General features: G+C 35.3%; 1 protein-coding gene across 1 annotated transcript; it reads right to left on the bottom strand.

The window, feature by feature from the left end:
* Positions 1-7553: 7553 nt before the first annotated feature.
* Ras85D (GTPase ras-like protein 1) lies at positions 7554-12094 on the bottom strand. Its single transcript, XM_089642195.1, has 2 exons — positions 11505-12094; positions 7554-10950 (listed from the first exon to the last, which is right to left on the bottom strand). The coding sequence occupies exons 1-2, from the start codon at positions 11898-11900 to the stop codon at positions 10771-10773; spliced, it is 576 nt and encodes a 191-aa protein (XP_089498321.1). The 5' UTR covers positions 11901-12094; the 3' UTR covers positions 7554-10770.
* Positions 12095-15932: the final 3838 nt, after the last annotated feature.

Here is a 15932-nt window from a genome sequence, read left to right as displayed (position 1 = left end):
TGGGACTTATAGTTTATAATGAATAATACTGTATCGAAATCGTCGGCTTAGCTTTAGTCAAATATTGTTAGGATTAATAGTTAAAAATACGAAAATGGAAACGCCTTACTATTGTAATATAAGTGTAAAACAATATTTTAAAGAATGCAGAAATAAAAAGTAAATGCAAAGCATGTGATATTTTTGGAACGATTATTGTTTGTTGATGAAATGACTACGTAAATGTTTTGCTGTAAAACAGTTCATTCTTTTAGGAGAATGTTTAAAGTTGGATTATTCTTTGTTCAGATTTTTCTGTATTTATTGATTTAAGATGAGCGGCTGATGTTTGGCTATTCCGTACTTACATTCACTGTGCTTAACTTAACAATGTATTTCTTTGCAAATTGTCCTTCCATGGTATTAACATGTTGTTAATGTAGCAGAAAATGTATTGTGAAAATCATCTTTACTCCGTATTATTCCATAAGACCTATAATATATTTTATCTTTACTAAGCATAATAATAAAACATATATTTTTTCAAATAGTCTCTATGGTTTTATTTCCTATTGTAGACATTTATAAGTAATAAATAATGAACGGTAAGGAACCGCAGCAAGGAGAGAACATTTGTGAAGGAGGGTAAATCCGCAAAAAGCGTAGAATTCACGGGCGGACAGATCTGTCGAGCATGCTCGCAGAATTCATTCACGAATCAGCTGACAGCAACACATTCCAGTGGCGAGCATGTCCCACGTGAAGATATATATATCTAGGGAAAATAAATTCTTTACGTAAAGGGGAAAAATACAAAACAATTCTCAAGCCAATCTGGGGAAATTTTTGGAAACCTCATTGACTGCGAATGAAGTCTTGGCAAGCCATCCGTTGTGTACATTCACACAAGAATCGGCTCGTGACGGACAGATGGACAGCGGTCAGAGCCGATCTGTCCGTCTCAAGAATACACATACACGGGCGTATCTGTGTGAATTCTGCGCATTAAGCCGGGAATACACATGCCTGTAGCTGGCACACTTGCATGCCAGCTCCTTGCACATGCCAGCTACTATCATGTGTATACGCTAACTTGCATGCCTGTACCTGCCTTGCCAGTAGATTGCACAACATTTGATTTACTGGCATGCAAGTTGAGGGAGGGGACGAGGGGGGCTATGAAACCGGCATGTGTGAACGTCGTGACAAGTACGGGCATGCCAGTAGCTGACCTGTTGTTCGCCGCGGCCTTTTCTCTCATTAAATTAGCCACACATTGTACTGCCAATTGCAATACGATGATATTTAATTCACTTCGAATGTTTTCCATTGCCAAAAAGCTTGAGACTACTCAGTCTCAGAGTGATTTGAGACACGTACTGTCTAGTGACTGGCATGTGTATACGTCTTGCAAATACAGGCATGCAAGGACGCAACTGGCATGCAAGTTTAACTTGCATGTGTATTCTCATTGCGCCAGTAGCTTGCACATGCCAGTAGCTTGCATGCAAGCTACTGGTCCATTTTACAGGCATGTGTATCGCCGCCTTTACAAGTATATATAATAATAACTTCATTTACCCTTTCCTTTCTGAGGCTATCAACTGGGTTGACATGGTCTCTAATTATTAAAATAACTCTGAATATACTAAACACAGATATCATATTTTAGTTATTCCTGCCTAATTCATTTGTATATTGAATGAAATAATGTAGGACACCAGTGATACGGCAGGTACAAGTGCTGTTCAGTATAAAATACCAAAAGAACTGGGAAGGTTCAGGGGACTGAAAAATATTGCTTTTGTCCTTTTTCCTCATACGACTTTCTAATAGATCAAAGTGAGAAGGCAGTGACACATGACAACTGACTGGCATTATAATGTTATACCTATACAACTTAGGAAGTAAGGTGTTTTGAAGATTCGTCGCTAGTACAAAGTGCATTGGAGGGGACCCACCCTTTCCCAACGGCTGTGTGAGGAAACTGATTGTTTAACCTCCTTAGCCGCACACGTCAGGACTCTAATTTTTTTTTTGTAAAAAGAAGCTAAATTTATTTTAAAACGATTCTAGACCCTCCAATGTCCCTATATGCATGATTGTTAGTACGAAATAATGTATGCATACTTACATTAATAGTAACACAAAATAAGAACACATCTGAAATGTGTTCGCCTGGTGGTTTGGCATCTAAAATTAAATAATAAATAAGAAGAACAATACATATTTACAAGTGGAAGTATGATTGAAACATAAAAATATACAAGCCGCATATCGAGGGCAGTTTACCCCACTATCACGGGGCAGTCCCGGCAAGAATGAGCGTGGCAAGCGGCCTGGCCACAACGATCCCAAGCACCCGCGTCCCTTAGCCAGTTTTCTGAGAGTACCCTCGAAGAAATGTAAATGCGGGGAGGGGGGGGGAGATACTCCCAAAGACCCTAGGGAATGAAGAGTGCCTCAGGTCACCGGAGGCAAGACAGAAGGGGACCGGGCTCGCGCAAACATTCCCCAGGCCCGCTCATGATGCCGGGGGAGGCACCCGTGGTTCGTGGGATAGCCGCACCGGATTAATGTCACCTTACTGGATGCAGGAACAGGGTCTATCCGCCCCCATGGTGGGGAAATGAACAACACAGTACGATAGAGTTCAGTTCGACAACCTAATCATAAACCAATTTGTTAGTAACAAATAAAAAGGCAAATAACAAATGTAGAAAATAAGTTGTGATCAACAACAAATTGACCGTTTATAATAGAAAAAAAAGAAGGGAAAAAAAGATTAACATAGTATTAAAGAGCCAAAAACACAAAAAGAAACAGTATTATTGTAAGAAAGGTTTTAGGTGGTACGCCTGCTTTTTGAATATGTAAGAGCGAGATGACAGATCGACGTATAAAAGATGATGGATGCATCTGCTCGCTCTCTTTTCCCAACCGACAGCTAAGAAGATAGTAGTAGACAATCCGTTCTAAAGTGTTAATAAACATTCTATCCGCACACGCGTTCTATTATTGAGATCCTCACAGTACCACCAAGTCTGTATATAACATTATCAATGCGTTCCTAATAAATAAGGCCCAAATTCAAAAGTAAAAGAAAGAATGTGCATAAAAAAACAGTGTAAAGAACGGACAAAAACGGTGTAAAAAGCCAATATACACAATAAATGAATAAGAAATAATAAAACAAACAAATAAAATAATAAATGTATTGCGATCATGCCATAAGACAAAGAAATTAAAACCAATGAGTATATAAAACTAAAAATAAAACACAAAGCAATCGTGCATTAACAATATTAAAGTTGTTATAGAGGAGTAACCGTGGAGTGACAGGAACAATACGCTTGGCACCTGAAAAAAAAAAGATTTTAATCTAAATCAGCAACTCTAAGCACAGGCCATCTCTCTACCCAGGACTTTACAAACTTTTTGAAGCATTCAAAATTCTCTCTGTTCAACACGAGATCGGCATTCCATGCCGGTCTTGTAATCCCTCTCAAGCCATCCAACATTTCCTCTCGGGCATCCTTCATCAACTCGCAGTGTCACAGAATGTGCTCGGCTGTCTGGTTAGTGTCACCACATGAACAGTTCGGATGAGGAGACAAGGCAAGACTATGTAGCCGCCCCCTGAGCTCCCATGACCGGACACCAATTGCGTCATATAGTGATCCAGTTTTATGTGCGCCCCTTCCATTCTTCTTTTAACTGAAGGGAAGAAAGGGAAAGTCAATCTACCCTTCGTCGACCTATCCCATCGCTCTTGCCATACACTCAGCGTTCTATCTCGCATGGCTTTCAATAAGCCAGGAAGGGACACCGCTCCACCGGGTGTCAGTTCGACTCCCAGGTGGACAGCTGCCCTACCTCTTGTCAATGCCTTTTTTGTCAAAACTTCCCTAATTTCCAAGTCAATCGGCAGTGTACCAGCCAGAACCGGTAATGCATCATTAGCCACAGTCCTATATGCGCCCGAAAGAGCCAACAGGGGAGTCTGTTGGCCCCGCTTGAGGGCCAAGTGGATTGATGCATTATCCAGCCGGGTACAAAGTACAGCTTCATGTACCCAGATCTTTACTGGGTACGATGAATACGCTTCCAGTTTGTGGTCGGCTGACACTCACGGACATATTGTGTGTGGCCGATGTTTTTTTCTCACTTATACATAATATTTTATAGGTAAACATATCGAGTACATACATAGTTTCTACAAACCCTCCTACGTAACCCACAAAATGGTAATTTAGAGTTTTTAATGTGTCTAGTTTGGATGCTGTACAAACTGTATGTAGGAATGAACAAAAAAAAATGTAAACAGATTTTTTACACTGTCATCTATCGTAACTCCTTTGTGCTGTATGACAAAAAAAAACTTTAATCTGCTCTCGTCAACAATCAGGATTTCGAAGACACAATATTTTATGTAAGAGGGGTCGATATTCACATTTATAATGATTACTTTAACAAAACTCTCAATGTGCATGAAGTTTTTAGCTTTTCACTTATCTTTCCTGTTGTACGAGTTTTCCAATAAGAGGTGTTATTTTGATATTTTTCCTGTAAAAGATCAATGGTTTCGTTGCTTGTGTGGCACGTAGCGCCGTCTTGTTGAAAGTAAACGTTGTCCAGATCAATACCATCCAATTCCGGCCATAAAAACTTTTTAACTTTATCCAACACACTGATGACATCATTAACAAAGCCAATAAAATGCTGGGATTTATAATTCGCATAGCAAAACCCTTCCACAACATAAACACTCTATATTCCCTTTACACCTCATATATTCGCCCGCACCTGGAAAACTGTACACCGATCTGGACTCCTTTATACCAAGCCCATATCGAAAGAATAGAAAGAATTCAAAAAAAAAATTTTAAACACATAAATTATAAACTAAACTTACACTTCTCAAATTATACCGAATCCATTAAATTTCATAATTTTAACTCCCTCCAAACACGACGTCTAATTATTGATCAAATCCTATTATTTAAAATCCTAAATAATGGTCTGGACTCACCAGAACTTACCAATTTAATAAATTTTCATATTCCGTCTAGATCAACCCGACAATCTGATTTATTTCATCTACCCTTGTGTAGAACAAACATTCGAAAAAATTCCCCAATTCCTCGTATATGTGCACAATACAATAAAAAATTTTACAGCATTGACATTTTTGGTAATAACCTAAAGAAATATCGATATGAAGTAATGCGTACGATCGATTATTAATATGAGAGTATGGAATGTATCGGCAGCATCTCCTATCCTCTTCCTCTCCCCTTCCTTTAACACCAAATTAATTTTAAGAAACTAAAACTTCATTTCTAATGCACTTTAACATAAGAAACTTCTGTGGCTTGACTACAATTAACTTGTATATTTATATCTATCACTGCATATTATATAAAAGCTGTTTGTTTCTTACAAAATAAATAAATAAAAATCATTGACCATCTCTCTATAGCGCAATCCATTCACCGTAAGGGCCCGTTCCCACTTACGTTTTCAAATCGGAGGCGGGTCCCGTTTTAAAAACGGATGGCCAATGGCCCTGTTCACACTTCCGTTTTAAAAACGGATCCGTTTTAAAAACGGACCATACTCTACGAAAAAAAATAATTGTCGATTCAACAAAAACATGTTATTTGCTCATTCTTCAGTAATGGTGCGCAATGGACGACGATGAAGCTCTTGTTGTCATGTTGTACTTATTAAAAAGAAGGAAAAAAGTGAAAAGAAAATTTTGGGTACACCCAATCATAGCCGAATGATTTTCTGTAGGAATTTTCCAAGTGTTAATTGGTGTGTTGAGAAGTGATGAACTAAAGTTCTTTAATTATTTTAGAATAATAATGATTGGATTATTTATATAGCGCCGTTTTCACCATGAAAAATCACCTCAAGGGCGCTTAATGGCTTAAGAGAATGTCTATCACTTCCTTTAACCATCTACTGGAATGAGTTTCAGAGAGCTTAACATATCAAAATACAAAATTGAGAGAGTGCATTTGTCCTGAAGAAAGGCTATCGATATTTTAAAGTAAGAAAACAATAAACACTCAAATATTTTTTATTATGTGTTTATTTAACTAATACGCTCTTCCGTGCATCTCATTAAAGCTTTAAAATTTAAAAAACGTAAACTTAAAAAAATAAAAATAAAAATTTTGATGTACAAAAGTTGTGTACACCAAGTGTTTGTTTTTATTTAGTTAAAAATAAAATATTACCATACTCTTTCGTCGACCAGTGGTATTAAATTTTCGGGATTTATTTCCTTATCCATTATTGTAGTTTTGATTTATTTACTTAACAAAATAACCAAATACAAGCACGCAACGTGCCTGCTTCCTTGCGACAGGGAGCGGGCGGGGAGGGGTCGGGGTTTGGCGGGGACTCTGCCGGAACGACTGGACGACAAGTGTGAACAGCTCCATACAACACTATGAGCGAGCGTGTTCCGACACGATTTGAAAACGTACGCGCTGCGTAGGCGAGCCATCCGACAAAAAATGTCGGATCCATTTTCAAATCGTGTCGGACAAGTGTGAACAGCTCCATACATCCACTACAGCCACTAGGGCATCCGTTTTTACAACGGGACCCGCCTCCGATTTGAAAACGGAAGTGGGAACGGGCCCTATCTGTTGCTCCAGCCTCATTTTCGAAAAAGTAAGGTCCAATGACTCCGCCGGACCATAAACCGCACCAAACAGTCACATGTTGAGGATAGAGAGGTTTTTCAACAATAACTCTTGGGTTTTCCGAGCCCCAGATGCGACAATTTTGCTTGTTAACGAAGCCACCGAGGTGGAAATGGGCCTCATCACTCAAGATGATTTTTCGTTGGAATTCCGGATCATTTTCACGCATTTCAGTGACCCAATCAGCAAAGACACGACCTTGTTGATGATCGGCCGCCTTGAGTTCTTGTGTTAACTGAGCTTTATAAGCCTTAAGACACAAATCTTTACGCAAAAAACGGTGTAATGACGTTTGTGGAATGCCTAATTCCAAAGAACGACGAGGAATGGACAAACCTGGGTTTTCTTCAACACTTTCGGCTACAGCAGCAATATTCTCGGCTGTTCTTGAGCGACGTGCGCGGGTTTTATTCTTCACATCACTAAGTTGTCCCGACAGCTCGAATTTTTCCACCAATTTCTGTATTGCGGTCCGACAAGGTGCTTCACGACGACCCAAAAATGTTTGAGTTTTACGAACCATCTCTGCCAAATTTTCACCATTTTTATAGTGAATTTTAATAATTTCAATGGGTTGTTGAAGCGTGTTTCGTTCCATTTTTATTAATGGCGTAGTTTCTACTTGTCAAATGTCAAAAAATGACAGCTTCAAAAGTAACATCTACCGAAATAGTGGGCTATTCAAAATAACACTTCTTATTGGAAAACCCTGTATATAAAATAACACTTCTTATTGGAAAACCCTGTATATAAAATAACACTTCTTATTGGAAAACCCTGTATATAAAATGATTTGCTCAGCTTCTTTTGGTTGGATACAAATAAATAAGAAAAGGTTTCGGTTTTTGTTTATTATATTTTGATAGTCACAATCCAAATACAATATTGATGAGTATTAAAAAGTACAATAATATGTACAAAATGTGCGTTATCTACTTTTGAAGATGTTATCTTATTTTATATTGGAATTGATATAAAATACTTGCTGCGCTTTAATAAAACTATTTCTTAATATATTACAGAAGTTCCATAGGTACACTACAAAATAACACCTCTTTCTCTATTTATCCCAATTTTGATAAGTATTTTTAATTACATTTTCATTTCAATTTTTTGTAGGAAATTTATACAATCTATTTTTCTAAATTCAACCCAACTAACATACAGAAGAAACTGAAAAAAATATTTTATTTATTTCAACAAATTAATGGGTCTAAAAAGCAATAAATAATCCAATTGAATTATAAAAATAAAATGGGTTAAGTGAATTTGAATGATAATTATTTAGACAAAGCGGTGATAAAACTTAAGTTTAAGTAAATATAATTAATTGAAATAAAGTAGTACAAACTTAAATATAAATTATGCATCAACAGCTCCATACATACATACATTTGTATTAAGTTAAGCATAAAAATAAAAAGCATTTAAATGAAATAACAAAAGGACGAGACAACAAATAAGTTTGTTTTAATAGCGATGATAGAAATCTACTCGGAAAGGATAAATGAAACAATATTGTATTTAGGTCTGAGATCGTCTCTTTTAGTTCCGAGTTAATTAATCAATAAATCAGCCCTCCTGAATACAGACTCCAACTAACATTATAATATGTACATCTTAATCACATTTCACTTACTTCAATACAATACAATCTCCAATCGCCTTGTGGAGCTTCTTCAGAGACTTTCGAGGAGCTGATAATTAGAGATACTTTACTTTATACTTTAGAGAGGACAGTTAAATTGTTTGCTATTTATGCAAGGAAATCTGAATATGGCACTAACACATAAAATGACTACAAAAAGCAAATTACATTGATTCGTGATCTTATCAAAACCAAACATTTAAGTATAAAGTGAAAGGCATAACCTATCAACTATTGGGCGCAAATGTAAATGTCGGGTACGAGTCATCGATTATACATTTATAAACAAGCTCTACAAAGGCACAAACCTTGATGGCTTTCCTTTCTATAAAACTTTATCATAATATAACAAACTGATTAAGAAATGATCAACATTTCCACATATTTATAAAATGATTGTGGTTTTTAATTTGACTATAATATTATTTATAGATAAAGAGAAGGAAAACAATGTCAAACTGGTATGAACAACAAAAAGACCATCTGTATTCATTCTTTTTGTTTATATTTTGTGGCAATAAGCTGGGAGAAGCAACATTCATTCATTGATTTATTTTATCAGAGTCCAAAGGGTTTTAAATTGATCAAATTTGGGTTTATTCTGTTGGTTGAGAAAGAAATTTGACAATAACAGTTATGATTAAGTATGTCGCTTCTCAGATATTCTGTCTAAACAAGACATGCAGTGTGCCTTATGGTTATAGTTAAAAACTTTAAAATAAATCGTCATTTTCAAGTTAAGCATATAAAGATAAGGGCAGTGTAAAGAAGTTGCAGTCTTCGAGGGGCAGTTCTAAATCATTTCAAGTTTCATAATAACATATTGTGATTATTGTGACTTAGGTTTGCGCACAACTTATTCTTATTGTTAAATACTGATTGAACTCCCTTTTAATATCGCAATTTTGTTTTGGGTTTCCAACTAAATATATTATTTTCTTCTTTGAACTGCCATAAATGAAAATGTATCAGATTTTAGAATATGTAGTAATTTATCTCTTACGGAATCATGCTGAATCCCATTAATATGAGCCATAACTTAGGTTAAAAGGGTAAACTAATCCTAGAGAATAACATAAAAAGGACACCATACTTCAAATAATAATATAAAGGTTAATAATTGCTCATTGGTGGTAATCCATACAAACAGTTACGCATTTGTATGAAAAACGTCAGCATTATTTACAGAATTTTTGAATTAAGGACTTTTAATATTTAGGGAAAAATCAATAATATACATAAAACAAGTGCCCTGGACATAAAAAACAATCTCAGGATTTTACAATAAAAAAATATACAATCTAATAATAACTGTTTCCAAATGTGGATTATTGAAGACAATATCTGATCCACTGCAAAAATATAATCAGCTTCATCAATATTGTGAGGATTTGGTGATCATCTATCATATTCACTTTCACATATTAACTGTTAACCCATTGGCATACCAATTCTTCATTGTTAACTGTTTCACGAAAATACTATTGGTTTTTTGCTCTTTTAGAGTGTATTTCTTGAATCTACCAATGCAGTACCGAGTACCAGCAGTCACCCCAATGTGGTGGTAGTCATGCCGAGGGTTAAGAGATATTCAATATGTATAGAAAATTGAATAAGCTTGATAGAGTGAAGTTCAACAATAAACATTATTTAACCTATTTAAAATTATGTATTTCCAAAAATGTTTAACAGAAATAAAATTGTTAACTATCAATTAGCTGACAAAAGAAATATTATTGCCAGGCGCAGATTTCTCAGTCACGGGTCAATGAAAACTGTACCTACGTAATAGCAATTAATGTAGCGGGACGACCAAGTCCCAGATTTGTCATTCAGCGGATGTATCGCTTCTTCACCCGATGGAGAGTCCCTATCATTGCTGTTACCAGAAATATAAATGATTTGCTAATTTTCGTAAAATATGCTGCCGCCGTATTTTGGTTTTTACAGGATACCAATCCAATTCAAAGCTACATCAATCATTAAATGCAGATTGCAACTTTTTCATCAAATTTTCAAACAATTTTGTGATGATTCATTAGGTAAGATAAATCTATGAAATCTAAAGAACAGCTGTATATTATATATGTATAGCATGTACAGATTACATGCGCAGTTTGGTAATTACTTAGCGGAGTCTCCTGGGTTTTTATGCCAGATTAACGCTTTTTTAATAAAACTGCTGATAACAATCACGGCATAATTTGCTATGAGGCATGTTACCAATCGATGGAAGATATACTTAACTTCATAGATGACAATTTAAACTCCACCTCCATACAAACTCACTGAGTTGGCATAATTCAGTTAGTATTTTGATTGTATCTACAGTACAGTTTAACTGTAAAGAGAAAGTGTATATAATTAGCAATTACCAACATAGATTGAGGAAGAGTTGATGATGAGGAAAGGAGAGTTGGTTTAGAGGATCTGACACCTAAAGCGCCGGTGGGAGCCGCCCTTATTCTGCTTGCGGAACTTCTTTCCTCGCGACTCCTTGTCTTTGCGTATCTCTCGGACGAGGGTGTAGAAGGCGTCATCCACACCCATACGTGTCTTGGCCGACGTCTCCACAAAAGGGACGGCATACTGTTTGGCAATCTGAAAAGAGTAACATTTCTCAAATTTCAAAATCATTATTTTTTCCCTTTCCTTACACCTTGCATGCGCGGATTTTGCATATTCACTAAACATTTAATACAATACATTCGGTTATTCAAGGTAATTTAATAATTACAATGGAAAAGAGATACTTGCAAAATAATGAACTATCTAGATAACAGTCTTGTTCTAACGAAAGCATTCAACCGGATAATCTTTCGGAATATCTTTGCATGATTAATTAGCTTTTGTTGATGATCGCAAATATTAAATGAACATAGCAATTGAAGCTGTACACATTTCACATTGTGAACAATATGAGGACAGAAAGGTTTTTTGTCTCAACCTAGGCAACTCCCAAGAAAGTGTTTACACAATACATTAGCTCTTAAACAGAATGGAGTGTAAATTACATTTAGGTGACGAACAAAGCCAACTAAACAAGGAAAGGCAGTCAACAAACAAACAAATAATAAAAGTGATTTGACACACCTGCAAGGTTAAATGTAGAGAGGGAAGATTATGACAGTAGGGTTGTTTTCTTTATAACGTACCTCTCTCGCTTGTGTCATGTCCACGGCCCAGGCCTGCAGGTCGCACTTGTTGCCCACCAGCACCATGGGCACCTCCTCGGCGTCCTTGACCCTCTTGATTTGCTCCCGATATGATCCAATGTCCTCGAAGCTTTTGGCACTATTCACAGCAAACACTAAAAGAAATCCTTCACCCGTTCGCATGTACTGGTCCCGCATAGCCGAGTATTCCTCTTGCCCGGCGGTGTCGAGAATGTCCAACAGACACGTTTCGCCATCTATAACCACCTGTTTACGATATGAATCTTCGATCGTTGGGTCGTATTCGTCCACGAAATGGTTTTGGATCAGTTGTATTGTCAAAGCGGATTTGCCTACACCACCAGCACCAACAACAACTAACTTGTATTCAGTCATTTTTTATAACAAAAAATAAGATTACCGATAAGCGAAAAAATATTAATGAGGCGATATCCGACACTATCGCGGTAGTTTGATGTTTTACTCGAGCATACTAAATAATGCAAGGACTGTTAAAAGCTCACGATTATTTTCATGGGAGGTAACGAGAAAGAGCAGCGAGAGTACTTGTCATTCGGTTCGGATGAACCATAGATTTCAGAATGAGTAATCAGAGCAGTGATGTCATGTCCGAAAAAGTATTTACCGACAAAAGCGACCGGGTGCGAAATTTCCTCAGATACACATTCTCCATCTAAATAAGAACTAATGTACCACAAACATTTCCTAAAGTTGCCGCCTAAAATACAAAAAAAATATCATATATAATATCTATTTAGCATGTTTGGAACTGTAAACCAAATCAATTATTTATTTATTAATGTTCGGGAAATCGACAGTTTACATTTCAGCTTGTACATAAGTATGATAAAGTCAAAATAAAACCAATTATGGATTTTCTCCTTGTGACTTTACCTCTACTAAGATATTAAAAAAAAATCATCAGATATTAAAAACACAATCATTTTCACATTGTTTCTTGACCGGGTTTCCATGACTGTTTATGATGAATTATTATGTTGATTTTATAATTCTATAAAATTCTTCTATTTTTATTTCCGTAAAATAGAAAATTGATTTTGATAGTGATTACAATATTTTCTTTATTAATCTTGTCGACTTACGCTGCACACTTAATACGCAAAAATAAAATAAAAAGCACTTTGTGTCAACTTAATTACTACAAGAAATAACTATTTATGTGGTGGGAGATGGTAAAAGATGCATTAAAGTGCCATTTTTTCTCAAAGTTAAGTATGAAGGTTGGGAAATACGTACAAATATTCAAAATAACCCAAACTAAACCCTAAAAACTTTTTTGTGCACGTTTACTTAAACCCCTGACTTAAATAGTTGGCTCCATTCGATATTTAAATTCAAATCAAATGCCGTTTTTTAAAGAGCCTTTACATTAGCGGAATTTGACAACCTAAAAATATTTCAAGAGCCTGGGCATGGCCTGGGGACAAGTTTAGCTAAACCAACTGCTTGGTCTGCGCAATCTAAAAACAACGAGTTTGTCAATACAAGTCAGGTAATTGAGTAGTTTTCTTTTTAAATTTCTAATTTAATCGTAAACAAGTTCAATCACAGCAAGCATTCGTTTAAATGGAAGAGTTATGGGAGAATTTAAAATGCATGGCTTGCAAATGTCCGGTTTGAACGACAAATCGATTTTGAAATGGGTTTTATGTACAAAATATACACATTCAAATAATAAAATGTTTTAAAAATTTTGAATGAAAAAATGATCTCTTTTGTAGGTTGAAAAAATTATCTCTATACTGTTATTATACTTTTTGTTTTTTTTTTTATTATTTGGAAGGCTGACAGAGATATTGAAAGAAGGGTAAATGCTGGTAACTCCATTAATAGAGGACTGAACGCAGTTGGCGCTAACAAAAAAGAAGCGAAGTTAGAAATCAGTATGTGAATGCGGCAAGACCGAGTTGTTTGGCGGTCCGTCCTCTCTGCCTACCCCTGCGGGGAAACGGCGTGATGGTTAGTTAGTTAGTTTATACTGTTTCCGTTTACGAGTATCGGTAGTTTAAATAGCTTTAAAAGTAGTCGGGTAGGACGCTTGGTTAGGTTAATGGAAGATATTAGTCACATGATATAACCAGCCTGAGTGAACTGTTTTAAATATTTTTTAATTGGTCTGTGAAATGTGCTTGAGTAATAAATATATATTAAAAGCTCAAACTAAACCTTTATCTTAAATTTAAGCCACGATCTAGTTCCATAGTGATTGTTGTATTTACACGAAAAAAACATACGCAAAACCATCGAACTAAGTTTTTTTTTTTACTAATTTCTATACGATCTATTTGGTCAGCTAGTAATGTTCTAAATTCTATGAATGCACACAAAAAAACCCGAATTTTAATATTGTAATGAACAAGGTACCTAAAAAACAAAAGATTTTATTGTTTTTTGAACATCTCCAAGATGTTATGATATGTTTATGTTATGTTCATAGTATGTTTGTGTTATGTTTTTCTTTATGTTTTATAATCACATTTGTTTACTCCCATATGCTGTGTTTGTTTATAAGATTGCCAATTTCATAATTCTATTTTTAAAAAATGCTACTAATTTTAGAAAAATCTTTGGTTTAATAACGAAAAGCGCCCACTTATATTGTACACAGGTTCCTATTTTTATAATTTTGTGATAATCTACTGTTACCAGCTCTGTACCGTTTATGTTAAGTATGTTATGTTTATGTTATGTTATGCTTATGTTATGTTATATTTATGTTATGTTTGGTTTATTTATGTTACGTTATGTTATGTTATGTTATGTTGTTTTGTCAATCATGTCAATTTTATCCTGTAATTTGTTGTATTTATTAATAAGAAAAATGTTGTAATGTATGGCCAAGATCACTCTTAATGGGTGAAAGCCAAAATAAAGAATAAAAAAATAAAAAAAAAACATCTCCAAGAACTATGTTGTTCAGAAAATACTGATGCAGTTTGATGATAATTTAATTTGAATGATATATAAATATATTACATTTCTCTAAGGCCCTTCGTACATGGAGATACTTACAAGCAAATTTTTGACTGCGACGCAACTACAAATAGCCGACCGATATGCTACTATGTTTGTTTCCATACACGGCGCTACCCGAATTATACTGGACTTGATCATTTTTTCAAGTGCAGCCAAGGAATTAGCACGATTTCAAGTGACACTAACGATGAACACAATAATATTGTTCTTCTTTATGTTTACAAGCAATCAAAAATAAGATTTTTGGTTCACCCATACGAAATAAAAATGTTAATTGTAAGGAATTCATTGCCACCTAAAACTTTTCTTTCCAACCTCAATCAAGGCCATCTCCGCTAAATCCTTTTAACGTATTACGATAAATTATAGTAAAATAAATATGGATATTTTCCCACCAAAAACAAATTTAGACAGATTTGTATGTTTGTGTAGCGCCATTTTTGTGAAAAATAATCTCAAGGACGATGTTTTAGGGCTCTTAGGTATTATCAGCGCCTTTTCAATTCGGTGCCCGGAGCGGACTGCTCCAATTGTGCCCGCAATGGGGGCGGCCCTAAAAAGCGTGCAACTGGCGTCAAACCACTAGTCGACGCGTCACGTTGCGTACAAACACTAGCAAAATAATATTGCAGAGAATAGTTTATTTATGGTATTGCAGATACTCACGCATGCTACGCGCCCAGTCGATTGTAAGTATCTCCGTATACAAATGGCCTTAATAAACAAGAAGTAAAATTTAGGGGTAAGAGAGGACTGGGGGGCATGTGTTCAAAAATAGTTAGAAAAACTTTTTTGAAAGTTTAATCCTATCGGTATGCACAAATACATTCGACATTGTGTCCTTTTTAAAATTATTTTCCTGTTTGTGAGTGAAAAAAAAGTTTAGTATTTTAAAAGATTTTAAGAGCATTACAGTTACATAAGTAGTAATAACACACCCTGGATGTGAAAATACAATCAATAAATTATTGTAAATTTAAGAATATATTTCTGTTGTAGTAAATTCGACATTGAAATTTGAAAACTCAAGTGCGTACTAATATTAATAATTAATTAATACTAATATTAATATTCATAAATTAACTATCTACCTACATTATTTAGTAAACTTAACCCGTAGATTTATTAGGAAACCACATTTGTCCGGAAACATCATATGCCGTTACAAATTCATGCGACCAAGATTGTCCCAGTGTGACCATGCACGATTAAAAGTTAGATATCTATCTTAATATCATGAGAACATTTGTGTTTTTTTTTATGTCAGAAATAGTACGAAATAATGTTTCTTATTGCCTTTGGAATGTAAAAGTATAGATATTTTACAAACCCGATCCTAAGTGACGGTTTCATTTCGCGCCATTCTCCGCCATTCTCTGAAGAAATTTGTTTTGTGAGGGCGCAAGATTA

The sequence above is a fragment of the Hesperophylax consimilis genome, chromosome 2, assembly GCF_061612785.1.
Source record: "Hesperophylax consimilis isolate HC1 chromosome 2, BYU_Hcon_1.0, whole genome shotgun sequence".
In the NCBI taxonomy this organism is placed as follows: Eukaryota; Metazoa; Arthropoda; class Insecta; order Trichoptera; family Limnephilidae; genus Hesperophylax; species Hesperophylax consimilis.
The sequence above is the reverse complement of the archived record's forward strand: the minus strand, read 5'-3'. Positions and strand labels throughout refer to the sequence as shown.